This window comes from Hydra vulgaris, chromosome 05, assembly GCF_038396675.1.
Source record: "Hydra vulgaris chromosome 05, alternate assembly HydraT2T_AEP".
Taxonomy (NCBI): Eukaryota; Metazoa; Cnidaria; class Hydrozoa; order Anthoathecata; family Hydridae; genus Hydra; species Hydra vulgaris.
The window spans coordinates 25,288,670-25,314,910 of NC_088924.1; the positions used below are offsets into that span (position 1 = coordinate 25,288,670).

Sequence of the window (26,241 nt, forward strand, 5' to 3'; positions counted from 1 at the left end):
TCTGTTTTCTAAATAATTTAATATTAAAAACGATTATAAATTCCGTCTTCAGCTGCAAAATCAACATTGCGCCAAAACTGAATATTGAACAATTTAGCCCCTACTTCAAATGTTAAAAAAAAAAACTATTCATCGGAAACTAATTAAATAGTAAAACATCAATAATAATAACAGTCATAAATTCATCCATAATAAATGCGGTACTGTATTTTAAAGGGATTATATTGCTTAACAAAAATTGTGTATTATTAATTCTCTAATTATTACCCTTCAAATATTTTTTCTTGTAAGTACATATATATTTAATATTTTATATTGCAATCTAGGCGTCAGTTTTAACCTGGGGTGGGGGCGGTGGTCAAAAAATTGTTAGATATATTTTTATATTATAACTTATAGTTTATTTTTAAAAAATTGGAAAGTATTGGACGGAGCATGATTTCGTCAGTCCACCTCGCAATTATCACTATATAAATGGTTTTGTATACTTAAAATACCATAATATGTATATTTAACCAAAATATTTATATTTTACCATAATATGTACATTTATTGTATATTTAATATATCATAATATTTAATATACCATAAAACATAAAAATTATGTAATACATAATTTTTATGTTTTATGGTATTCTTAAATAAATACTTGAAACAGAGGCGGATTTCGTGTTATCTTTTTTTAAAACTTCCGCTGACCAATGTTTTTTGATTCGTGGGCTTATATTTTCAATTCGAATGATTTCTGTGAGAAGAAGGCGGAATGACTGATTTCGAGATCAATCTCAGTTAATGCCACACCTAAGGTATCATTTAGCTTCGGAATAGTTTCTTTGATTACAATTTACCATACAATTCCGCTTAATGGTGTATTTATTTTCTTGGAGTAATAGATAAACTTATTTTGTTAATGTGGATACCAAAAATTTGATATACTTTATTTCCATACTAATAAAATGTTTTTACAACTCTGAAGCTTTATTTTTACTCTCTCATATATATCTGTATATATGCATATATGTAATATATATATATACATATATATATATATATATATATATATATATATATATATATATATATATATATATATATATATATATATATATATATATATATATATATATAGATAGATAGATAGATAGATAGATAGATAGATAGATAGATAGATAGATAGATAGATAGATATTGTGAAAAGAGACTGTAAAGGAACTAAAAAAGTATAACACATTAAAATAGTTTGTGTCAACTTTTAACAGCCTTGAATATAAAATTTTTGCTCTGCCTTAAACACTCCTGGTTGAAAGAGTAGTATTTAATTTAGTCTTACAAAGTTTGCATGGTACAGATAAGGTTGAGAAATATGTTTATTATTTGATAAAATTAGTTGAAAATTTGCTTTAAATATTGCAAAGAATATTTAACTTGCTATTGTTTGTTGAGTAGCAATCAAATATATCTGCCATTACTCTATGTGACAGCACATTTAGTAACTTAGCCAGGATCTATGAAATGATATATTAAAGGTTTAGCAATGAAATGCAAGCTATGAAAAAAGAAAGATAATTTATCAATAACACCAAATATTTTATGTTTAAGTATCTTTTTGATTGTTAAGTTTTAAAAATGATGTATACATAAGTTTTAATATTTTGTAAATGATGATACATTAAACAAGGTTTAACAATACAATTATAATTAGTAAAAATGTTATGAAAGGAGAAGCAAAATTTGTTGTTTCTAAATGAAATTAAATTGTATTATAAGGTAAACGTCTAGTAAATCCTATTTTGTTAAGTTTTTATTTGAATATTATTAACAAATGTTAATTTGTTAAGTTTTCTTATTAAACAGTCTATTAATCAATTGTTGTAAATATGATTATTACTATGTCGTTGTTTTATTCTGTACCATTTGTATTTTAATTGTCAAGTAACCTCAATTTTTTATATTTAATTAATAATAAACTTTTGGTATTAGATTATTATTATTAACTGCTACAATATAAATATATAATATACAATATATATATATATATATATATATATATATATATATATATATATATATATATATATATATATATATATATATATATATATCAGGGATGTGGAGTCCCAAAAGGACTCCGGCTTTATAACTCTACTTTTTCCAAGTCTGTAGTGTCCAGAAGCTCTAAACATGTTTGTTGACTTATGATCTGCTATAAAAAAAAAATTCATGAGATTTAATGACTTGAAACTTATTGTTTTTAAGCCCGGAGTCCTGGAGTCCTTGCGGCCATTATACCTAAGAACTCCGGGTTCAAAAAATGATTGTTCCTCTAATCTAAAAGTCTTAATTTTTTTCCTAATAGTAATCCATAAACTTATTTATATTTTAAGAACTCTTGGATACCAAAAACTAGAATGAAGTAATCTTTTTGTGACTTTAAAATCCGGAGTCCTTTTTGGTACTCCGCATCCCTGATATATATATATATATATATATATATATATATATATATATATATATATATATATATATATATATATATATATATATAATTATATATATATATATATATATAATTATATATATTTTCGAAAAAGGTAAAATCTTGCTCATCCCATGTATAATCTCCCTTTAATCTTAATCTTCTCTGCTTTGATTGAGATATTAAGCCAATTTCACTTTTTACCTTTTATACTTTTTTCAACAACAGATGAATGGATATTAAAAATCTCTTTTAACATGGTTCGATAATCCACAAAAAGTTTTTTTTTTTTTTAAATTTAGTATCGAGAGAAATTCGTATTGATGTTTTAAATTATTATTGATGTTTTTAAAATAATAATTTACATACTCTTGTACATGCAGTCTACATTCAAATATATATATATATATATATATATATATATATATATATATATATATATATATATATATATATATATATATATATATATATATATAGTGCAAGTATATATATATATATATATATATATATATATATATATTTATCTATTAAATATAATATATTATATTTAAATATATTATATATTTATATATAATATATTTATCACTTGCACTATATATATATATATATATATATATATATATATATATATATATATATATATATATATAGTGCAATAATTTTGTCATGTATATTTTGCAATAATTTTGTCATGTAACCATTATAAAAAAATTATATTTTTAGCTAAAAATAAAAAAAAATATTGAGGTCTTTAAAAAAAGTTGCTAACATGACTGAAAAGTATATGCTTATTTTAAATATTAATGGGCAGTTAAGACAATTTTTTCGAAAATGGCTATGAAATTAGCTCTTCAAATCTTTTTAACTATCTTTTGAAGCTTTTCTATTTAAACCTCATGTTGGGTAATGCCAGATACCACAGTTAAGATTAGAGCAGAGTTATCTTTTTCGATGGAAGCAGTTAGAAGTATTATTATCAAATATTAGTTGAACTAATATCGGTTCATTTTGTAGCCATTGTTTGTTATTCTCTTTGAAACAAATCTCAGAGCTTTTATTAATGATATATTTATAATATACATATTGAACCATGTATTTTAAGTCTCAAATAAAATTATAAAACTGAAATAATAACATTTCGGTTTTATAATTTTACAATTATTTATAAAAATAAATTAAATATATGGAGATAGTACCGTTTTGGAGCTTTGATACTGTTTTATAACTTGATACATATATAATAATTAATCGTAACTAAAAGCATAAATTAAAACAAGTTGAATGTTATTAGTTTTTGTTGGATTTTTTTTTGTTTTTAAAATCCTTTTGGTCTTTTTGATACTGGTTTTGTTTGTTGTGTTTTTATTGATTTACAAAAAGCTTTTGATACAAATGACCATAATATTTTAATTACTAAATAAGAACATCATGAAATTCACAGTGATCTATATGACTGATTTCGATCTTATCTTTCAGATAGAAAACAATTTATAAGTGTTAATTGTTTTAACTCTAGTAATAAATATGCTTTGTGTGGTGTTTCTTAAGGTTCTCTTCTTGGTCCTCTTGTTTTTAATTTATATTACCAACCTAACTAAATGTGTTCATTTCTCGTAGTAAGCGACCGGGGCTAGGTTTGACAACAGATAGCCGTGACCAGGGCCAGGTTTATGACCAGGGCTGCATAAATATTGATAGAACCTATGAAAATATTATTTTTAATTAAAATTTACGACATGAATTTTATTTAAAAACAATATTTTATAGGATTTATCAATATTAATGCAGCCCCGGCCGGATTTATGACTGGGGCTGCATTAATATTAATAGATCCTATAAAAGTATTGTTTTTAATTATAACTCATATCATAAATTTTAATTAAAAATAACATTTTTATAGGATCTATCAATATTTATGCAGCTCTGGTCATAAACCTGGCCCCAGTTGCGGCTATGTGTTATCAAACCTAGCCCCGGCCATAGTCCCAGTTGCTTACTAATTTCTCGCCAGTTCATCTGTTTCCTTATGATACAAATCTTATACATATCAACTGCTTCATTGTATCATTTGTTTATATCAATTTGTATCATTTGTTTGTCGAACAATTTCAAAATAGTTTATGCACATGTAAACCAGATAAAAAAGTACTATGTTATTTTTTAGAATAGATAAATAAAGTAAAAGTATTTTTAAATAAAATAAACATTAGTATGATAAAGTTTAATAAAATTTTATATACAATAGCTCTTTACTATATGAGACTTATTAAACTGTAGTTTAATAATCTAATAAATAATATTTTTTTATATAATAAATATTATTTATTATATTTAATAATACTTATTGCATAAATAATATATTATATATCGGTAAATTTTTGAGTTATATATGAATAAGTCAAGTACTCTAATAATTTAAAACAAAAATATTGCACCTATAGATATTAAACATAAAAAATTATCACCAATTTGTTTTAACCTATCTTTAAAAAAATTTGGTATATTTGTATTTGGTATAAGTTATACAAAAATATTTATCATTTGTTTTCTTAAAAAAGTCAATGATACGTTAATATCTATATTAAATTATATCTGGTGTAAATTTTTTTTAATTTTAATTTTAATTCCAAATTGTTATTTTTTTGTAGTGTTATGTGACCCAAAAAGTATATATATATATATATATATATATATATATATATATATATATATATATATATATATATATATATATATATATTTATTTATTTATTTATTTATTTATATACAGTGGTGGCTCAAAAAATTAGAGCCACCCAACATTTTTACAAATTTTCATATTCTGAAGCTGATTTTCCCTATATTTTGTAATGAGTTAAATTTACAGCTATTTATTTTGGGAATATAAGATATAAATAATAGTAAATGACAAAAATATAGAAGTGTAACGTATATTTAGGAAAAATAAATAAGATATACAAAATATTGTACACAAAATCACTAATACTTAGTGTGGCCACCTTTTGCAGCAATTACGGCTTCAACTCTTCTGGTCATACTTTTGATGAGGTTTTGACAATTTTTTTTTATTTCCTCGCTGTGGTGCCAAACATTTATTAATTTTTCAATCAAATCTCTTTTATTTGTTATAAGATTTTTACTTATATCCCTCTTGAACAATTCCCATAAATTTTCTATGGGATTTTAGTCGGGCGAGTTTCCTGGCCAGGGTAATACATGGATTTTTTCAGCCTCTAAAAACTTTGTTACAGTTTTTGCCATATGGCATGGAGCAGAGTCGCGCTGGAAGGTAAAGTTCCCATTCGGATACCACTTCATCGCTTGAGGAATCATTCTTTCCTTCAAGACTTGGATGTACTGGTCCTGCCGCATTTTATTTTTTACAATGTATAACCTTCCAGTACCCTGGCTACTAATGACTGACCAGACCATAATTTTTAGCAGGTGCTTCACCCTCTCCACAAGACAATCTTCATTGAACATTTCACCTGTCCTTCTTCGGACGAAATTAGTTTTATCCATTAGAATTTCCAATGTGGATTCATCTTAAAAGCAAACCTAAAATTTTCAAAATTGGGTTAATATTTTTGATGAAATACTTTTATTCTTTTTTTTTTAGTATGGTATTCGTTTAAATTTTAATGTGTTTATGAAGAGAAACTGAGTACTTACTCTTTCCCAATCATCAGTGGTAAAATGGCGATGATTTTTAGCCCATTAGAGACGTTTATCCTTCATTGCCTGGGTGAGCCTTGGTTTTTTGGCTAGTCTACAGGCCTTAAACCCCTGCTCCGTCATTCTTCTCCGAAGTGTTGCAAGGGATATTGTTATACCTTCATTGTTTATGATTTCCTTAAGCACTTTTTTCGATTTTCTCCTATTTTCTATCACAATATCCCTTATTTTTCTTTCGGTGCGAGGCGTTGTAATTCGATTTCGTCCACAATTTTTTCTTTTATTCAATTTTAGTGATTGATTATTGTCCAGTTTTCTTTTAATCCTATCGACTGTTGCTCTGGAAACATTCACACACTTGGCAATTTGCCTGTTGGAATGATTTCCACTCGACAAATATCCTTGAATAAGCCCTAGTTTTGTGGGAGAAATATCTTTCTCTTTGCCCATACCTTAAAAACACCAATTATTTTAAAAAATAGCAAAATTTACCTAAATATGATAAAAAAGTTGTAAAATAATGATAACTTACTTGTAAATAGAATATATAATAAGCGTTGAATAGTAAAATAAACAAATTTTGGTGTAAAAATATAAAATCAACAAATAAAAACCGCCAGAAACACAACTATCGCCCAGTACAACACGTGCTAAAATGTGACATCTTCTGCAATAATGCAACTAACTTCACTCTAAACCGCTCAATAGTGTTGTCATTGTAAAAATATGTTCAAAACAAAGTAATTAACAATGCGAAATGACAAAAACTGGACATCCGTATGTATTTTAATTAATTTCACAGTCGAAACTCAAATATTGTCTAAATTTCGAGGTGGCTCTAATTTTTTGAGCCACCACTGTATATATACACATACATAAATATATTTGGGTGGTCTTTAGATCAACTTTTTTTTTAAATGTCTACTTCTACCTGTCTAAATGTGTTCTATATAATAAAATAATAATAGAATTAAAAAAAAAATTTGTTAGGGGTAGCTCAACACCTTTAATATCAGATGAGTCCCTTTAACTATCAAAACAAAAGTTCTTCAAAATTATATCATGTTGAGTCTCAAAAATTTTTAAAATAATCCTCATTTTATAAAAAACATTTAGAAAAAAAAATTATAATAAATGTAAATCTTAAAAAATAATTTTTTTGATAAAATAATTATTATTTTTGAAGTTTTTATATAGTTTCACTTCTTTTGAGACCCAACTTGATATACTTTTGAATAAATAAAAAAAAAATTTTTGAAAATTTTTTAATTCTAGTATAATTTTTTTATATAGAGCATATACATTTAAAAAAAAGTTGTTTTAAGGACCACCCTAAATATATATATATATATATATATATATATATATATATATATATATATATATATATATATATACATTTATGCATGTATGTATATATATATATATATATATATATATATATATATATATATATATATATATATATATATATATATATATATATATATATATATATATATATACAGGGCCTATTCTAGGAAAAAATGGTGGCGGTACCCCCTCACAGTGGGCCCAGAATGATAAGTTTTGGAAATAGGATCATAACTAATGATTAAGAAATCCTAGAAAACTCATTGAGGACTTTTTAGAAAGATATTTTTTTGCTGGTTATAGGAAAATTAAAATTTTTAATATTAAACTAAATTTGTGGACTTGGTTCAAATTACCATATTTGGTCATTTTTGATAAATTAGTATTTTTTGATAAATACTCAAAGTAAAATTTTTTTTTAGATTAAAAAAGTAATTTATCAGATATACTTAAAGAAAAAAAAATTCAAAAGTTTAAATAATATGGGGGTCTGGTTTCTACTATTCTAGTGATAAGAAGTTTGGTATTTAAAAACAAGTATTCTGTCAAATTTGGATTTAAAATAATGTAAGTATAATAAAATTATAAGGAAAGAGTTCTAATGAATTGAACTTGCAACATATATTTGAAGATAAAAAGTTAAAATAGTAAAAAATGTTAATAACTTTATAATTAATCATAAATAAGGTTTTCAAACATATCATCAAAATATCTCTTTGGTTTTGAAAACATACGCTCATGAGATCTACTTGTATGCTCATTTGAACCACAATCTTCGCATAACTTTGGAGGATGCGAATGGATAATTTGGTTTAAAATACAAGGATCCGATCTCTCTAAAAGACGACTCATTACATCTGTAAGTTGTTCTAGATGTGATGTCTTACGAGAGAGAAGTTTTAAATAGTTTCTAATATCTTTGTTGTTTGCTTCAAGACCTTCCTCCGATAAATTGCCAAGGCCATAACCATGATTTAGAGTTATTAAATCAGCTGAATGATGAAGGACTCCATGAAGAGTGTGGTTAATTTGTGCCCATGGCATATTTGTAATAATGTTAAGTGTAGCATTATTGCATAACTCCTGAAATTTGTCTATTTTAATTTTACGCTGACAAGAAACTATACGAAGTATAACACTGATTTGAGAATGTAGTAATAACAAGCTATCTTTGTACATAGGAGAGCATAGATCATTTATGCTGGAAATTAGTTCTTCAGAAAAAAATCTACGGCCTTGTGACCCTGTTGTAGATGTCCCTCCCTTCTCACCAGAGTTACAACACATATCTAATTGCAGTCCAGTGTTTTCTTTTATTTTAGTAATAACCCTGTCTTTTGCGTTACGTATTGGTTCACCAAGTGGTCCAGTTTTTGTAACCCAAAGTCTGTAATCTATATGACACCTATAAAGTAGTTTTAAAAACCAGGTAGTGCTGTTTATATATGAATGTGTTATACATATGCTTTTTTGGTCAGATTTGGTTTGTGGTTTTTTATTAAGTCCTTTTCGTGTGGCAAAATCTCCAGTTTTAGTTGGAATGATACCATCCTTATTAACTAGCTTTTCGTACAGCATCCAAGTTTCTTCTGATGATCGAAATCCTTCACTAACTCTCCTAATATCTGTCCATTCAGTAGTTTTTGTTTTGCAAAGTATACAATCTGCACTTCCTAGTCCACTGATAAGTCGTTTAAACTTTAAATCCTTCATTGTATCTTGAATATAAATTTTGACATTGATATAATTTTTGCCAAATAGACAACACATTCCTTCAGCATTCAACTCTTCTCGTGCGTTATCAGTAGTTGGGACAATAAGATCTAGCAAATCTTGATTAGTTTCTGTTTCTCTTATCAAAAACACAGGACGTAATGATCTCGATGCATTAGGTAAATAATTTTGCCACAGGGTCATATTTTTACTATCTCAATGGCATATTAGTTTCAGAGGAATAAGACCATATTGAAAGATATTTGATTTGCTTTCAATCATTTCTTTTGATTTCATTGATACCTGTTGCCCTGCTCCATCACAACCATCCTTAAAACACATCTGATACTCATCACCATCTACTGGAATAAAAGAATCTTTAATAATATTCAAAACAGAATCAATTGTCATTTTTACAAGCTCTTTGTATTGAACAGAAACACCTCTTCCAGTCAAAACATTACTAATTGTAGGGCGCAATTTTTTTCTTCCTTCAAGCAGTTCATTGGTTGTTGGAAAATATATGCCTTTTGAAGCAAAAAGAAATCTTAATTTTCTCATTTGCTCTTTACTTAATGTAAGGGAATGCATTAGAGCAATGGATTCATCTATACTAAAGATATCTATTGTTTCCATATGGTTTGTAAAAATAGCATTTCCAACACGAGCAATACTTTTATTATTTTTTGTGTTAACTCTATGTAAAAGGTAACCCAATAACTGGTTAACATGCAACTCTGGGCACTCATTAGTGATAAATTTGTTTATATAATTGAGAAGTTCCTGTGTCCTCTCCTTTTTCATCTTATCACCCAGTTCTGTAAAAGACTTTCTTTGTTTTGAAAAACATGGTTCTGTTATGCAAGCATCCTCTACTTCATAAATGATATCTTTTGATGCTTGTGAAAGTATAAATGCGTATCCATTTTTCTTGAAATGTTTCTCTTTCAGGCGTTTATAACGTTTCCGTGTTTTTTCACACACATTTTCGAACTCCAATGAATTAACTGATAGTTCAAAATCTTTATAAAGTATTTCTTTAATGGCTGAATATGTTACTGAATTTGGCTTAACAGTTTTGTCAGCTCTAACAAATTGTGTGAATAAATCTATTTCTGTGATGTATTTTACATTTTTATTTTCCTCCATTACATTTATTTTTTATTTTACTTTACTTCTGTTGAAACAAACACAAAACCATATTAAATAAATATTAAAAAATTTAAAATGTTCATATTTGTAACTAAAAGTAAAATATTCACATATTTTAAGGAAAAAATAATTATCACTGTTCAACTTTTTTAAATCATGTGAATAAAAAAAAGTGCTAACTTGCCTCAGTTCTCCTTAAAATATTTGAAAAGAAGAAATGTTAAATATTTTAAAAATGTATGACACAGTAGAGGCAAGTTAGCACTTTTAAAAAAACTTAAGATTTAATCTGATTTTTTGTAAAAAATAACAACATAAATATATAACATAATAACATAATTAATTTTTAAAAGCTTTGAAGAAAAAAAATAAATATAAAAAACAACATATTTTTAATTTATTTATTCAAAAATATATTACATATCAAACTAAAAACAACTTTTACGTAAGTGTTTTATCAATTTTCATGTCAGTAAATTCATTTTGAATGGAAACTAACCGAATTTACTAAACTTTTATAGATACACAAAAAAATTGAAAATTCATCAATTTCAAAATTGCATATCATCACTTAGAAATTAGCTAGAAACATAATTTTTTTTTTATTTATCCACAAATTTATCTGACTTTCTGAATAATTAACTTTTATAGACTTTCTCAAACAAATATTTTTTCTCTATTTCCACTTCTGGGCCCACTGTGCCCCTCGTTCTTGCAAACTTTAGCAGAAAATTGGCAATTTGTTTTTTTTTTTTTTTTTTGTGCAAAAAAAGTTGATATTTGCTGTAAAAAACATAAAAAAAAGTATTTAAAAAAAAAAGGTCCTCAAGTTTTAATTTAGGTGGCGCCCAAATACGTTGACGTTATCGAAAACGGTCTAGAATAGCCCCTGATATATATATGTGTGTATATATATATATATATATGTATGTGTGTATATATATGTATGTATGTGTGTGTGTGTATATATATATATATATATATATATATATATATATATATATATATATATATATATATATATATATATATATATAGATAGATAGATAGATAGATAGATAGATTCCTGTCATTTTAGTCAAATTTTAGTTTAAGTTTACATTTGTTTATTAAGTTCATTTTTTAAATGTGCTAACTTAAAACATGCAACAAGCATGGCTAAGTTGTCAAAACAAATTATTATATGTGTATATTCGGGTGTTTCAAAAAAAATTATTTTGAAAATGTCTGCTAACACCTCATAAACGTGTTCTATACAGAGGTGTATGCTGATTTTTAGATGTTTGAGTTTTGACACATACAGACATTGTTCGAACTCCAAACTTTTGTATGTTTATGCTTATGTTAAATGAGATTGTTTTGTAAAGATTGCGGGTATTGGAGTTTAGGGACAAAAAAAACCCAATTTTGGGCCAAGTTTATAAAACATTTTCTTTACTATTTTTATCTAAATTTATATTCATTAACAAATTTCAAGTTTCATGCAATAATCTCCTATTTTTCAAAAATTAATACCATATAAAATTTTATACTATTTAAATTATTTTATACTAATAGATCATTGACAATAGAGACAAATTTACCAATATTGATAAAATACTTGTTTGAAATTGTTTTTCTGTTAATAACTGACATTAAATGCCTCAAAGGTAGTTTATTTGCAAGGTAGGAACTATCCAAATAAGTTTGGTTTAAAGTTTTTTTTCTAAAAAATGAATATTGTGTGTGTTTATATATATTACCGTCCATAATTATTCGAATGGTTGTACTTTTTGATATAAGATATCAAAGTTTTATTTATTATTGGGAGAGAAACTGAAAACAAATACTACCTGATTTATATGTTATTTTCCTATTTATTATGTTTACAAAAAAGTTAATATAAATTTCATTAGATAAGTTTATGATTTACTTGCCTTTTAATCAACCTAAGACAATAACCGTCATATATATTCTTCGCATTCTAGTTAACAGCTTATCCAATTTGTTGAAGTCAATTTTATGCCACTAATAAGTTTTTTCCACATCTTTAGGCATTTGTTTTTGACATTACTTATAATTCCTTCCATAAAAATCCAATAGGAGAGAGATCTTGTGATTTGGTGCCTAAATCATTCTATTCAATATTTGATCATTCTCAAACTTACTCAAATAACTTAACAATTTTTTGAAAAATATGATTTGGATTTAAGCTTAAAGTCATTTTCTTACGAAATGGCTTCCCATTAACTTGTCTTTTCGAAGGTGTAGCATGATTTTTTAAATGTACTACTAATGTCATTGCTCCCTCTATATTTACAAAGTCACCTGTGGCATTCCAACCAAAACAGCCATGCACCTTAATATGACATCCACCATGTTTTACAGACGATAATACACACTATTTTATTATACATTCAACAATTTTTTTACCCTGACAATCTTATCTTGTAACCAAAGGTTTAAAACTTCAACACGTCGATCCAGGTTTACAGTCAATGATGGTCCATATTTTATGTAGTTTTGCCCTCGTTGGGCATTTTTATTATTCTTATGGTTTTTATCAAAGCATTTTAATCAAAACACTTTTAAGTTATCTAATAGTGCAAAAATAAACATAAGAAATAATTATATAAAAAATAGCAATTTTTAGAAAAGTTAATGTCATTCGAATAAATATGAATGGTAGTGTGTGTGTGTGTGTGCGTGTGTGTCTATGTGTGTGTATATATATATATATATATATATATATATATATATATATATATATATATATATATATATATATATATATATATATATATATATATATATATACACACACACACACTGAATTACAAATAGGTGGGACATGCATTGAATGGATGCATTAGCATCTATGCACATAGTATCTACATATGAAAGATATTTATTAATGCTATATTTTTAAAAATCTGACCTCAATCATCAGTAGTAATTTTATTAAAATACTGTTATTGTAGTATAATTTTAAAGTTGAAATTATATGACCTCATTTTATGAGATTATATAATTTCAACTTTTATTTTTATTTCATATCATAAGATATCAATTAGGTTGACAAGTTTATATTTATATTTTTGACAACAGTTTGGAGTGTCCAAATTAATAAAAAAAAAAGAAAAAGAAAAATACTGAACCACAAAATTTTTTTTTGCTATAAATAAAATTCAAGAAAATTTTCATATTTTTTACGCAAATATTATTTTGTAAATTTTTTTGTTTAGTATTTGATTTTTTGTTTAATTTTTGAAGTAATATTGTTTATATAGTAATTTGTTTTAATAATTATGAAATTATTTTTTTTTAGAGTATAATATATTTAAACACAAAGTTTTTGCATATGTAAAACAAACCATTCATCCAGACTTGTATGTATATATTTTTTATTTAATTTGCTAATTTTAAAGAAGCAACTTATATTGTTTCATTTCTTAATACTTTTTTTGCTTATATATATACTTTCTTAATACTTTTATTTGCTTTTAGAATTTTAGGAATGGGGAAAGTTCTTTCGAAACTTTTTGGCAATAAAGAGATGCGAATTCTTATGCTAGGCTTAGATGCTGCTGGAAAAACAAGTATCTTTTCATTTTACATCTAGGATGTTTTCTAGATATTAAGTTTTCAATTTGACAAGTTTATTCATTATATTAATTTTTCTCCGTAAAAGTCTCATTTGATCTATAATTAGCTGATTTTCTTATTTTTTGTATCTTTGTGAAAAATTTCCATATTTATTAAAGATTTAAAAATTTAAATTATATTCCTGTAAATAAGCAAAATAAATTTTTTATTTAGCAGTATAAACACAAAAATAAAATCATATTAAAGTGTAATTCATAAATATATTTAATAAAACTAATAAATATAAAGTTAAAAATCTATATACTGTCAAAGTCAGTCAAAGTTGGAGGTATTTTCATTCAATTAAAGTTTGAGCATACATTTTAATATATTTATAATATACTTTATGATATATGGTTATTTAAAAAATTAAAAAAAGCAAGAAGTTTTATTCAAGGTTCCAATAAGGTCAAGAGGCTGTTCTTTTAAAACTTTTTGTACTTGCCTTTATGTTTTTATATGGACATAATTTTAGTATTTTATTTGTTTACTTTTTATAAACAATTTTAGTCTTGGTCAAGAAGGCATGCAATTTCATGCCATCATACAACCATGCAAGTAATTTTTTGTTTTGATGATTTTACCACGGCTGTTAACATGTTATAAAAAGTTAAACAATTCAAAAGCCAAAAAAACTTATTTAAACTTTTTTTAAATTTTAAAAATCTTTATTTAAAAAAGAAAAGAACTCTTTAAAAAAAAAAAAAAAAACTAAAACTAAAACATAAAAAACTAAAATGCTAAGATCATGTTTTTAATTAGGTTTCCTAATTAAAAACATGATCTTAGCATTTTAGTTTTTTATGTTTTTATCATTAATATAGGAAATTAAAGTAACAAGTCATAACAATTGTTTAATAAATATGCACATTTAATTCAAATTATGTTTTTTTCACTAATTTAAAAATAAAGTTTCCATACAAATAAATGCTAGTAAATAAATATGCATTAAAAAAAAATTAATAATTTAGCTCCTTTTAAAACCATTTCATGCTTTGTTTAAACTTATAATTTAACTTCAAATTATAGTTTGTTTCTCCGCGTGGCAGCTTTGTTTGTTAAGGTTCATGTTTTAGAGTTACAGAGTTGAGAGGCTTATAACTGCAATTAAGTAGCCTCCTTGTCTGTAGTGGCCTTCTCGGCCTTAAGGAGTTGAATTAACATTTAAAAAAATATATTTTTTAAACATGCATGTATTCGAGTAATACATAATAAAGGAAAAATATTTAAATCTTTGAAATGTTTTGTTAAGTAAGTCATGAAAACAAGAAGAGGTTCAAAAAAATTTCTTCCTATTAATATAAAAGAAAAAAAAAAATATTGGCCTTTGTAAAGTTAAAAAAAATTCTATTAACAGTGTTTTTTTCACTCAAGTTAAAAGCATTTCAATAACAGGAAAACATTAGTAAAGATTAAATTCATTAAATTATCATTTTCAAAAACACTTCTTTTTTTTTCTTTTTTTTTAAACAAAATCTTTTTGAGTGTATTAATTTAAACTATCAGCAAGCAACCCGTAATACGGGTTACGGTCGATCTGTTATTTAATTTATAGTGACTGTTTTCCACAATTTAAAGTTGCGAAACCTTAACTAATACCCTGTAAGAAAAACGCCTTTAAATTAAAAAATTAAATCATCTGTAAAATTAAAATAAATTAATTTACCAATTATTTAACGTTATTTGAGTAATTTACAACTGACATAGGTCATATCAGTGTATGGCAGAACCATTTTCCTAGACATTACTAAGTTCAACACAATACGTTTTTAGTTACTGACACAAAATAATAACACTTCATCATGCCTTAAATTGACAAAAGATTAAAGCTAAATTCTTGTTATATTTTTTATAACATGAACTTTAATTAATAAGATAAATATGAAGTGAACGTAAATTATTTATGAGTTATTAATTTTTTGGTATCCCCTTGATACATGTTTCTTTAAAAAAGGAAATTGTCTTTAAATGCACTCAACTAAATAAATTTATTATAAATAACTAAGCAATTGAGTACAAATACGTTTCAAACAAAAAAAAGGTGATTTACAATCAAATATGTGTATAACAAATTGTAAAAAATATGTAAACTTTGATCTTTTATATTGCATTAATGTGTCGTATGACAAACCTAAAATAAAAATTGTAACAGATAAGTAGACATAAAAGAAAAACAAATCAAAACAAAATAAACAACTGGAATACAATTTACCTGCTTTTTGGTAGCCTGTTGTCATACTTAAACTGCTGTCGGTGTTGTTTTACGACGTTATTTCACGTTGGCTTTTAGTAAACTTTAGTTAAATTTAAAAGACATAACAATAGATTTAAAATATTTTAATTAAAAAGCAAAAAAACAAATGCTTCAAAGACCCAAACTAAAAACATTAAAGATAAAAAATCAAATAGATATAAATAAATTGCATTTATATAGCTAAATAGTCTTGGCTTATAGTAAATTTTACAAGCAGTGTTTTCAATAAATTAAACTACCAATTAATTATTTTTAACAAATAGAATGTAGCATCATATTATGATGATTGGGTAGTGAATCAATTTAACTATATTTAAGTTTAATCGGTGAAAAACAAATAAAATTTCAATTAAAAAAGACAAAAACAAACCAAATATACAACAATATATTATAAAAAGAAATTACAAATTTAAAAAAAAAAATTACAAAATTAAAAAAAATAAAAATAAGTCACCGAAGAAAAAACGGCAACAAAAAAGTTATAAATATCTTCACTGATAGAAGACATTTACAACCTTTTGGTTGCTGTTTTTTCTTCAGTGCCTCCCAACACCCCGGTATGGATGAGCCCTCCATTTGAAGGATGGCTCATCCATACCGCCATTACTTTGCCACTTATTGAAGGACCTCTCCGAGAGAGGCCCTGGGTGTTGGGAGCAATATCTTTGGTATTCCTCAAATGTTAATGACTCTAAAATTACAAATAGAAGGATATAATAAAATTTAAAAATATTTACAATTTTTTTTTAATCAAAATATAAAGCACAACCTCACCATTGTCACAGGATGAAAAGGATGCTAAAAATAAATTTAAAAAAAGTAAATTAAAAAGAGTTTAACTTGTTAGAAATTTAATTTTAATAAAAATATCAGTAAAATGCAAACAGTTTAAAAATATCATATTTATATTAAATTATGCTTCTACTAGACACTAAAGACAAAGTATACCTCAGAATAATTGATAGAATTATATTTACATATAAATAAATATAATTTTTTTTACCTTTTCCCCTCATTTCTTCCATGAAGTTGTCTAAAGTAAGAAAAAAGATAATTGAAGCTAAAACTAATAAAAACTAAACTAAAATTAACTATAAACTAAACCAAAAAACTAAAATAAACTTTAAATTTTAATATCTGTACCTCAGAAGACAAAGGTCGGTTATCCAGTTTTTTGTGAAAATGAGTTATGTATGAGACCTTTTTAGTTTTTCAGTCTCTACATAGGTATAAAGACTGTTTTCCTGCAACAATGTGAAACAAAGTTTGGTCAATATAAAGGGTCTGGTGTCCCCACAATATTCAAAGGAAAAATGTCTTTAGTTCAAAAATGACTTTTCACTTTTTTTATTCAACTTTTTATTTTTGTCAAAATTTATTTCATGTGCCTCAAGACAAATTAAATAAGACAGATTAAATAAAACATAAATTTTACCATCAAGAATAAAAAATAAAGAATAATTATTTTACTATTACTCTCTCCTGGACAATTTCTAAAATGTGACAACTGACTTGGACTACTGAGTGTACAGATATAAATGTTTTATTTAACTATACTAATCACATAATTTATACTTAGTTTTTTTTCCAACTCTCCTAAAAGAAAAAAGAAAATAAAGCTTAAGTACTTGAAGTTTTAAAACTCCTGTTACAGTACAAATAAACAAGTTCCTATTAACAATTATCTAATAGCAAAAACACTGACTTATTTCAGTCTTCAATTCTGTGTCTAAACAATAAAACCACTTAAATGTATAGACGTTAAAATATCTACTTAACTTTTTAAAAATAAATTCACTAAACTAATTTAACTAATACCTTTATTAGCTCTCTGTTGATCAACTAAAGAAAATAAATTTTAATTAAACTAACTTGATGTAAAATAATAAGAAGCTGTCTTACTGAGAATTTTAAATTTCTTCTCTATTATTGACAATATAATTTTAAGTATTACCTAAGTTCTTGGGCTTATTGTATAAAATTATAAAAACCTACTGTTTTACTTTTAAGTCAACAACAATATTTTAAAAAACATTTTAGTTACTTTATAAAAAAATGAAAATCCTTTTAAATATACTACCTCTCTCTTCATTGTTGTCAACTAAACAGAAAAACAAACAAACAACTGATAGTAAATTTTCCCTTTGGTAGTAGTTTATTGAATAGATTATATAGATCAAAGATCTATATTCTGCTCTAACAGTCTACAACCTTATCATTAAACTATAACTATTTTCTACAACCTGGTGTAATTTAACATAGATGTATTTTTTCAAATGACAAAAATTATTAAAGTACATTATATAAACATAGAACAAATGTAGTGATAGTGGATTTAATCCAAAAATAGAAAGAACCTTTAGAAAAAAGCTTACTGCTTTTAAATCTACAAAAATTTCCAACTTACATTTTTTTATCTATATTTATCTATAAAAAAAATATGAATTAATGAGTTACCATTATTTAAAGTTGATCCAGAAGCAACTAAAATAAATTATCAAATAAAAAGTTTATTTATATAATCTTGACGATAATGTTGAAATAAACAATACTTATTGCTTGAAAAGTTAAGTAACAAATGTAATTCAAGTATATTAAAATAAATGTACGAAGTTACCTGTTGTGGCTGGTGCAACTGAAGTTATAACTAAAAAAAAAAAAATTAAATAAAAAAGCTATTTTATCTATCTTATCTATTTTATCCTGATGATTATGTTTAAATAAACAATATTTATTGATTCTTTTTAAAATAAATTAAAAGACATTACTATTTGCTGTAAAATAAATAAAAGACATTACTATTTGCACCAACTGATGATGCTACCACACCTAAATGACAAAATTTATTAAAATATTTAAAACATATTCAATGCTTTAAAAGAATATTCAAAAGAATTTTTTAAATCTACAAAATCTAAGTCCTGAGTTCTACCTGTTTGTCTAAAAATAAAAATTGAGATAAAATTATATACAATAAAATTGCTAATGCTACATTTGTGCTCAAATAAAATCTAAATGATAAAACTTACTTAAGTCGCTGTCAGCTAGCCTGTCTAAAAAAAAATTTGTATTCTCATTAATCCTAATCTATAATCTATAAATAAACTTACTAATATAAACGATAAATAAACTTGAACTAATATAAACTATAAATAAACTACTATGTACTATATAAACTAATATAAACTATAAATAAACTAATATAACTATGTTACTAATATAAACTATAAGTAAACTACTATACACTATATACTTACTAAAAAGGCCATCAGCTCCTTTTAACTGCTCTAAAAAATGAAAAATACTTGCTTAAATTGATCTAAAAAGACTGAGAAGACAAAACTGAAACACTTTTCTAAAAAAGAAACATTGTAATAAAAAGATTTTTTTTACCAGTCATTTTAGTTTTAACTTCTTCTTATAAAAAAACAGAAAAATAAAAACAACGAACAACAAACAAATTTTAGTTTTTAAACAATGAACAACCTCAGTTCCTCTTGAAACTAAAAGTTTATCAGCTCTAATCGGCTGGAAGACCTTGCTTGAAAGACCGCGTGGAGTAAAGAAATGCTTTTATAAAAGCCTAGAAAGTTCTTTATTAAAAAAGAAAGTGAAACGACACTAACACTATTAAATTACAGTATTCATATTTAGAAGATTATATAAATTACTGTATTCATGTTTAGATAGTACTAAAAAAACTATTTTACCAGACATTTTATTTCTAACTTCATCTAAAAAATGAAAACAGGCTATAAAAATTAGAATAATAAAAACAACCAACAACAAACAAACGATTATTTAAATTTTCTATTTTAAACAATGAACAACATCAGTTCTTTTCGAAAATAATAATATATCAGCTCTAATTTGCTTGCTGACCTTACTCGAAAGACCGCATGGAATATATAACTGCGCATTCAGAAGTCTAGAAACTACTTAAAAACTAAGAAATGGTGTATTTTACAGAATACAGAACCGTCATTAACAACACGAACATTAGGCGTAACTATGCGCACTATTCATTAGCGTATTAATATTTAGATGATTTGATATAAGGTTCATTAAAGAGATTATCATTGTCTAAAATAGTTGTCATTTATTTGGTGCCTTTTAACAGAAGTAAAATCTTCATTATATACTCTAAATTTTTTTTAAATATAATTAAAAGCTTGAAGTAACACTGTACTAATTTAGTGAAAAAATTAAACATGGCTTTATCAAGAAAATCTTTTCCTATAAGAGAAAAATATTCTGTTGAAGATCTTATTGAATATATGAGAGATAGTGATGATGGTTTATCTAACTTTAGTTCTGATGATAATTCTTCTAAGGAAGGATCAATAAAATCTGTGACAGAAAAAGAAATTATCAGCAGATGGTGATATAGAAACTGATGTTGTTGATAATGGCATAACATTTATTTTTTGCCATTAGCAGAATAAATTTTAAACAAAATATTGCTACAATTGTATTGGTACATATCAAAGGCAAACAGTTACTACAAGATATAAAGAACTCTAAGAATCTTTTAACTGTTGATATTTTAGTGCGATATAATACAAAAACAAATATATGTATACTGAATGGAGAGATATAAGAGATGTACACATGCTGTGTACCTGTGTTCCAAATAATATAGCTACTGTTAGAAGAGCTGCTAAAGATTCCTCTAGTGATACATATATTACAGAGGCATGGGTGGTAGCAAAAAAAGGGTATAAAAAGATTTTCATGCGCCTAATTAGTGCTTGTGCATTCAATGCAAATATTATAAAAAACAAGTTATCATCTAATATGGCACCATTTTAGTTTAGTGAATCGATTATTAAAGAGAATTGTGTAAAATACCATGAATCAGTGGGGAAAAATAGAAGTTGCTCATGTATTACTTTATCTTTTACGATTAACAGAATGTCATTTCATTGAAACTATTATAGCTACAGAGAAAACTATCAAACCTAGTAGAAGGTGTGTTGTATACTCTGAGAACAAAGTAAGATCAAAAGCAAGATATGTGTAGACTGTGATGTTGTTTGTGTATTGTGCTTTGTTTTATATATTATCATACTAAAGAAAATTTTAAAGGTGTTTGTAAATAATTTAACTAATAATTGTATTTTTATGCTTTATTTTTTCATTGCCTGTAAATTTTGTTCCTCATAGACATTCTTTATAGAGATGTGCAAAATAAAATCAAGACTAAACTTTTTCTTAATATTGTTTTTTCTTTTTTCTTTTAAAAAATTGTTTACAATTTATTGCGCAATAAACAAAAAAAATGTAAGCAACTTGAAATAAATGTAAATGATATATTTTGTCATAATTGAAAATGTAATTTTAAATCTTTAAATCTATGCTACATTTTAAAGGTTAAGAGATTTATAGAAGTAGAGAATAGATTCAGGAGTGAGAAAATGCTAAGTACAATAAAGAAAGACAACCTTGCTAGTGCTAATTTTGCAACATATGGTTTCCATGAGAGGTTAAGAGTGAAAGATAATCCAAGAAGGCATTAAGTTAAAGATCTAAATATAAGTATTACTATTAATTGATATTGGAGTACAATAGCAATAACTATTAGTAGTTAACAACTGAAATTTTTTCATCACAAGGCCCAAGCTGTCATAGAAGATAATTAAGACTGATGACTTGTTCTAAGTAATCAAAAAGTGATGACTTTTTACCAAGACTGACATATATTGTAATGCTATTGGCTAATAGAGCTACAGGGGGTAAGACTATCTCTAAGATCATTATAGATGAAAATCGATACAAGACCAAACATGAAATCTGGCGATACCCTTGAAGTTACTGGTAATGAAAAAGAGTGTTGTCTATCTAAGACAGTTTTGATATTAAGGTTAGAAAGAAGTTGTTCAACAATTTTAAGAACATTCATACATACTTCATTTGAAGAGAGTTTATGGAAAAAACAGCATGCCAGGCTTTTAATATCAAGAGTTATAGCCCTAGCCTCACGTCTTCTAATTTTAATTTAACCTATTAGAATAATAAGCCTTTAGCTTATTATTCATCTTGTTATTTTTAGTGTCATATTTTTATTTAAAACACATTTAGGGTTTGATGCTAATCAATATTATTATAAATAAGTGTTTTCAGAATCATCATATCTGATAATCTTCAGAATCATCCTATATATAAACTGTATTTTTTGTCTTACAAATTTTGTTGCTATTGTTGTCTTTTTTTTTTTTTTTTCGATATTAGTCATCTAGAATAAATTAATTTGTAGTCTTTATTCCACTTGACAAAAAATTCACTGGTTTATGTTTATACTTTTTACCTTGACATGTTTAGCTATTTTATATAAACTAAAGCTAGGACAATCGGTAACAACAATTCCCACAGTTGGTTTTAATGTTGAAACTGTTGCATATAAAAATGTTAAATTCAATGTTTGGGTGAGTTTTTAAGTTTTTATTTTTTTTTTAATGTTTAAAAAATAAATTATAAAATATTGATATTATTTTCAAGATATTTGCAAATATTAGTTTCAAAACTTTTGCTTTGTTTAATGTTTTTTACTGTCCACGCGGTAAAAACACATCTTTTTTGTTTCAACCTAATAATGTCAAGCATTATGACTAACACAATGAGTGTATAATCTAATGTGGTGAGGTTTTTGAAATGCCACCAATTGCTCGGTTGGTTTCATTTATTTAGGAACATCACTACAATTGTAAATATGTATGTTTCTACAAGCACAAGATACCGCTGGTACCAAAATACATAAATCCAGAAAGCATCCATGAAGCTTGTTCTAATAAACATTATTGTGCAATTCTTAAGCAAGAATTGAACTTGTTCTATGGCTGAACTGTTTTTAAAGGTTGTAATTTCAATCTGCAGATGTAACACTATTGTTTAAGAAAAGTGACAACCTTTTAATGTTGCACAATAGATCAGTTTCACTTAACTCAATGGTGTGTAAAAATAAAAGGAATTCTGTAAAAGTTTCCTTATAGAAATTGAAGTGTATGGTGTATGTGTTAAAACATTTAGAGAAGACAAACCTGTCTATGGGTTGTAGGCGTCAAAGAGTCAAACAAGGTGGCGTTGTCTATACATGAAAGAATGTTTTAAGTGGCGTAGCTCAAGAATCCGTGCTTGCACCATTTTATTTTTGATATTTATTAATAATTTCCTTGAAATCCTTCAAAATATAACAAAACTTTATGCTGATGATACAAAGATATTACCAACAGTCAAAAATAGTTAAAAAGTAGAAAAGATTCAAGCTGATTTGGTTAAAGCTGTTGTTTTCTTACAAATATCAGTGTTTCACAAGAAGACATGTGATCACACGCAATTATATGACCGTGCAAAAAATACTTTGTTTTGGCGATTTGACCACGGCTTTTAACATAGTTTTAAAATTTAAAAATGCACTAAAAAAACTTTACTTTAAAAAAGAAAAAAAAATCTTAACAAAAAAGAAAAAAAATCTTAACAAAAAAGAAAATTAAAAAAAAAACCAACTAAAACAAAACAATTTAAAAAAGAACAATTTACTTTTAATGAGTGTTTAAAAAATACTCACACTATAAAAATTTTAGTTTTTTTTTTTACTAATTTAAAAAATCATGTAAACTAGTAAATAATTATTCATTAAAAAACCATTTCATTCTTTGTTTTAACCTTTGTACTTTTTTTTTTTTTTAATTTGTTTCAAAATATTAACATTTATTATAAAATATACATAATTGTACAAATAAGAAAAAAAAATAGTTTATTAATTCTCATTAGAAGTGTTTTGTTACTTCAAGTGTTTCAATAATATAAAAGCATATATATTAAAAGATCAAACTTATTTAATTGTGACAGCTTTCAAAAATATTTATCTTTTATTTTCAACAAAAATTTTTTTATCACTTTAAATGTATTAACTTCAATGAACCTTATTACACTTCGTTAACGAGACTTTCGTTATTTTAGAAAGTCATCGTTTATAAAGACAAAATAATTTTTTATTTTTTAATGTTTATTATAAAAAATGCATACTTGAATAATTTATATAATATATATTGAAAAAATTATATACAACTGTAAATGATACTTTCAAAAAAAATCATTATCAGTAAATTGTTACTTTTTAAAAGCGTTTCCCTAATATAAAAAAGTCTGTTAAAAAGTTTCGATGTAATTTATTTCACCTTAAGTATAAGGATGTAATTTATTTCACCTAAGATATGATAGCGAAATTATTAATTGTGGCATAACTTCTAAACAATTAGCGTTGCACCATTATGCAATTTATTGTCAGAAGAAGCTGTCAAAGCAAAATCTTTGAAAGAGTTCAAAAATATTTATGATTAAATAAGTAAAAAGAGTAAATAAGTAAAAAAGTTGAATAAATTAAAATTAATTGAAGAAAACTAAAACATGAAAAGGCTATCAAAGTGAACAATTTACTATACTATATTAAATGTTTTTAAAAAAAAATCAGTTGTACAAATTTTTGTTTGACATAGGTAATCTTAATTTTGATACTTCAAAAAAGTTGTAATTTTAATTAAAAAAAATATATTATATTTTCGAAACTAATTTGTCTATCGTAATTTTTTAAGGATGTTGGAGGCCAGGATAAAATTCGTCCCTTGTGGCGACATTATTATACAGGTACACAAGGGCTAATATTTGTTATTGATTGTGCTGATAAAGATAGAATAGAAGAGGCAAGACAAGAACTGCACAGAATAATAAATGATCGTGAGATGAAGGATGCTATCATTCTTATTTTTGCTAATAAGCAAGATTTACCAGAAGGTAAAAAGCTCTTCTTTTATAACTTTTTTTACCTTTGTTTTATTCATGTTTTTTGTTTTATTCATGTTTTTTGTTTTATTCATGTTTTTTGTTTTATTCATGTTTTTTGTTTTATTCTTGTTTTTTGTTTTATTCTTGTTTTTTGTTTTATTCTTGTTTTTTGTTTTATTCATGTTTTTTGTTTTATTCTTGTTTTTTGTTTATTTTTTTATTCTATAAAAGTATATCAGTTCAAATGTTTTTTTTTAAAGCAATGAAACCACACGAAATTCAAGAGAAATTAGGTTTAACAAAAATTCGTGATCGCAATTGGTTTGTTCAACCATCTTGTGCAACGACAGGTGATGGATTATATGAAGGACTTACTTGGCTCACAGCAAATTATAAATAATCTTTTTAAATAGTAAATTGTAACCTATACTTCCTTGTGCACCATGCTTTGTAATGGTTGTGGAAAAATGCATATCAAGCCTTGGTTAAAGCGATGAAAGACATTTCATATATAGATTTATATTATGGTAATTTGTTTTTGCAGATTCTATAACCAACTAATATAGTGTATCGTTTTTTTCAATTTTTTTTTTCTAATTTTATTAATTCAAAAACGACAAAACGTTTTTGTTCCCATTTTGAAAGCTCTTCCACGTATCTCGATAAGTTAAACTTTATCAAAATTTATCCATTTTATATTTTAGTTTTCTAAATGTTACTTTGTGATTTATCTCTTTTGCGTTTCTTTTTTGATTTTGCTTTAGATAAATAGTCTTTAACATACTTTTAGCTCTTGTCTCATTTGCAATAGAAATCATTTCGTGTTTATTTTAAATTTTGGAGCTTCTTTTTTGTCTATCAAATTAAAATTCTGGAAATTTTGAAAGTATCGTCTGTTCCGAATAACATTCGGTTGTGACTTTTTTAAACATTATTTTTTAAATATGATGGATGACTGAGTATTTTTGAAAATGTTTAATTTTCAGTAAATTGTATATATTTCATATTTGTTGCTATTTGTGAGTGTCTTCTTTCTGCTTCTCTCTTTTTTACTGATATTCATCTCTAAATATGAGAGAAATAGAATAAAAAAGCGAACAAGATGAAAAATCCTTTAAACTTTTTAAAATATAATTGAGTAGACATTTATTTTGTCAAATAATTCTCACACTAAAAGCTGTTTTAAGTTAATTCGTTTGATTATAGTAGA

At 25.1% G+C, this 26,241-nt stretch overlaps 1 protein-coding gene across 2 annotated transcripts; it reads left to right on the forward strand.

Moving 5' to 3' along the window:
* The first annotated feature begins 676 nt into the window (after positions 1 to 676).
* LOC136071912 (ADP-ribosylation factor 6) lies at positions 677 to 26,021 on the forward strand. 2 transcript variants are annotated; one of them, XM_065797721.1, is made up of 6 exons: positions 677 to 806; positions 13,680 to 13,740; positions 13,859 to 13,950; positions 22,572 to 22,675; positions 24,842 to 25,040; positions 25,292 to 26,021. In XM_065797721.1, exons 3-6 carry the CDS (start codon positions 13,869 to 13,871, stop codon positions 25,429 to 25,431), a joined length of 525 nt encoding a protein of 174 aa, XP_065653793.1. In that variant the 5' UTR covers positions 677 to 806; positions 13,680 to 13,740; positions 13,859 to 13,868; the 3' UTR covers positions 25,432 to 26,021. The 2 variants fall into 2 exon arrangements, with proteins under 2 accessions (XP_065653793.1, XP_065653794.1); XM_065797722.1 differs by having other exon boundaries at positions 13,680 to 13,744; positions 25,292 to 25,614.
* The last annotated feature ends 220 nt before the right edge of the window (positions 26,022 to 26,241 follow it).

Bases quoted from the DNA above. Each gene is read 5' to 3' on its own strand.
- LOC136071912 (XM_065797721.1), top strand. From the start codon at position 13,869: ATGGGGAAAGTTCTTTCGAAACTTTTTGGCAATAAAGAGATGCGAATT. The intron at 13,951-22,571 runs GTATCTTTTCAT...TGACATGTTTAG, and splicing joins AGATGCTGCTGGAAAAACAA to CTATTTTATATAAACTAAAG. The intron at 22,676-24,841 runs GTGAGTTTTTAA...TAATTTTTTAAG, and splicing joins ATGTTAAATTCAATGTTTGG to GATGTTGGAGGCCAGGATAA.